At 49.4% G+C, this 2,500-nt stretch overlaps 1 protein-coding gene across 2 annotated transcripts in view; it reads right to left on the bottom strand.

Annotated features, from left to right (window-relative positions):
• Positions 1–2,500, bottom strand: part of LOC122255520 (uncharacterized) — a 77,740-nt gene that overhangs the window by 70,521 nt on the left and 4,719 nt on the right. Inside the window, exon 1 of one of the 2 annotated variants that reach the window (XM_086532726.1) lies at positions 88–583. The exons of the other annotated variant lie outside the window; for it this stretch is intronic. Within the exon in view, the coding sequence (XP_086388852.1) occupies positions 88–188 (101 nt within the window). The 5' untranslated portion in view covers positions 189–583. Of the gene's footprint in view, positions 1–87; positions 584–2,500 lie in introns of those variants that run through there. 2 annotated transcript variants of the gene reach the window in all.

Raw genomic sequence — 2,500 nt, 5'->3', positions numbered from 1 at the left:
AAAGGCGCATAGCAAAACCCAGCTCGGACCCAGGGCGGGCGGGGAGCCCTCACCCGCCCCAGGACGCAGAGGACCGGTGAAGCTTACCTGATAGGAGGCAAAGGATACCCGATGGGCGTGGGCGGCGCTGGCCCCGGGGGCGTGGTGGCCAACCGCCCTGGGGAACGCACGCTACCAAAGCCAAACATAACGTGTGCGTGCGGGCAGGGGCGGCGGGGCGGTGCAGCTTTACCAGAGGTGAACTAGTGCAAGTGCAGAGCAGTGCAACATATACGACACAAACGAGGCAGTCATGACTAAGATGGGGTGCCTGTGGCCTGCATGGCGGCAGTGCTTGCGCCGCAGAGTGGTCAGGTCAAAATAGGTCATAAGAACTGACTCTGAGATGAGTTTTTGGTTTCTTCGGTGCAAGGCTCCACTAGCTGGAGCGTAAGTGTTCCACCGTGTAACGTGGGGCCGTCATGGTGCAAAACTAGGGACAACACACAAACACACAACACACACGTTGCCTCACACAGACATGAGGGCGTTAATGCGCCTCTACTACCTCAACCTACGCCACACTACTCAACACTGGCTCCCCTCAGCATCCCATCTCAGACAATCAATGGCACCCACGCTACGCTCCGGCCGGGGCCCAGGGCATCTGGGGGGAACACATTCGTATCTCTTTCCCGCTGTTCGGAACACTTGGACGCGCGTTGAGTGGCGATGGGCGTGCGCTTCTCCCAGGAGGATCAGCGCTCTATTAATGCACACCAAGAGAAATCCACCAAAAGCCAGCAAAGCATTGTCATCCCCCTACAACACAAGTCCGACCGCGGCGAACGGACGCGCCCCACTCAGCGAGCACATGCCCCCGACGCGGCGACGTTACGCTCTCGACCGGTTGCCCGGGTGCCAGCGGCGAGGGGAAACGAGGGAGTCCCGGGGCCCCGCAGCGAGCGTGACGGCCGGCTCCCGGGGAGAGAGGGGTGCCATGTGTCGGGGATAAAATTAGCGAAAGATGCGTATGACGCGCGGAGACCTCGCCGCGACTCTGATTACACGACGGCAGGAAGTCCCACGTCTTCTTAATCGTGTCGAATATTTTAAAAAATGAAGGAAAAATGGATTACTTACCTTATCTTTTATATCAATCAGCAGTCACTTCGGCCACATGTAAACGATTTCCGGTTTTTAACCTAAATTAGTTTCGGGGAACGTACCTACGTACCTACTGTTTGTTTGTTTTGTAGAACTTAGGGATTAATCAAAACCTTTCAGAATAAATGAAAATTAGATACACAAGCATTGAAAAACATCAATGGAATGTCCTGTTCTTTCCTTTTGTTCACTCTTGTAAGCCTACTTCATTGTTAGAAGAAAAATGAAACAAATAAACGTGACTTAGATTTGAACTACGGTTCCACTGCCTTTGTGGGACACTAAGAATTAAATCAATTGGTAACCTGTCCCGTCTCACACGTCACCGTAAACCAATTAGATCAGAAAACGGAGATAATTAAAAGGAAACTCGCCTAAACCTAACCGTAACCAACCAACCAACCAACCAAACACACTTACATAAATACGCATCAGTGGGGGGGTAGATTCCCCTATCCCCTATCCCCCATCCTCCTCCCCTTTCCCCCAACGTACCCAATAATCCTACGGGAAAAAAAAAACTTTTGTCCTGAAACAATAAGGCGCCTCGCATAGGAGTGCTAAAGATGAGACGAGGGAGGGAGGGAAGGAGGGGGGGAGGGGGGCTCTAACCCGACCACAGACCTCACCCACACCTCACTGAAATGTCAACACCTCTCTTTTCTTGTGAATGTTTATCCCCTCGTGGGAACGCGCATAAATATGGGAATAGGAGACAACGGGGCGGGTCGAAGCTGCTTTAAGCGTCATCCCTCATTACCCTCGGGGGTCGCACGGGCGTTATATGCACAGGATATGCAGTAAACACTATGGGTTGTTATAATCTTTCACCGAAGGTATGGAACAGTTTTTTCTAAGTATACTCAACTGCGTATATTGATCTTTCACAGCAGCTATGAAGCAATCTAATCTAACATTACATTTTTTCTGATGACTACGTGTGGTTATTTAGTGACTCTAAACCTATGTTGACGTTAACAATATTTCTATCGCAGCAACAATGCAATGGTCTGACTTGGCCTAATCAATGCAACGATACACAAATGTCCGCAAAATAAGTCAACCCAAAAAAGTGAACACCATTTAACAGATAGCAACGGCAAAGTCACAAACTATAACTCAAAGGAAATTGATCAAATAAGCCAAATCAAAATATGGGACAGGTAAAACAGACAGATACAGTATTTCAGGGTCTGAGCTGATCAGCAAATCACGGACGAAACGGAATCATATTGTCTACGATGTCTGTGAAATAAATGCATTGATCATTTTTCTTCTCTCGGTAACACTGCTAATTGGGAATAGGTACTAGAGTTATCATAGTAAAACACACACACACGCATGCACACGCGCG

Source organism: Penaeus japonicus, unplaced genomic scaffold (assembly GCF_977035675.1).
Source record: "Penaeus japonicus unplaced genomic scaffold, GWHDUDI00000001_assembly GWHDUDI00000037, whole genome shotgun sequence".
Lineage (NCBI taxonomy): Eukaryota > Metazoa > Arthropoda > Malacostraca > Decapoda > Penaeidae > Penaeus > Penaeus japonicus.
The sequence above is the reverse complement of the archived record's forward strand: the minus strand, read 5'-3'. Positions and strand labels throughout refer to the sequence as shown.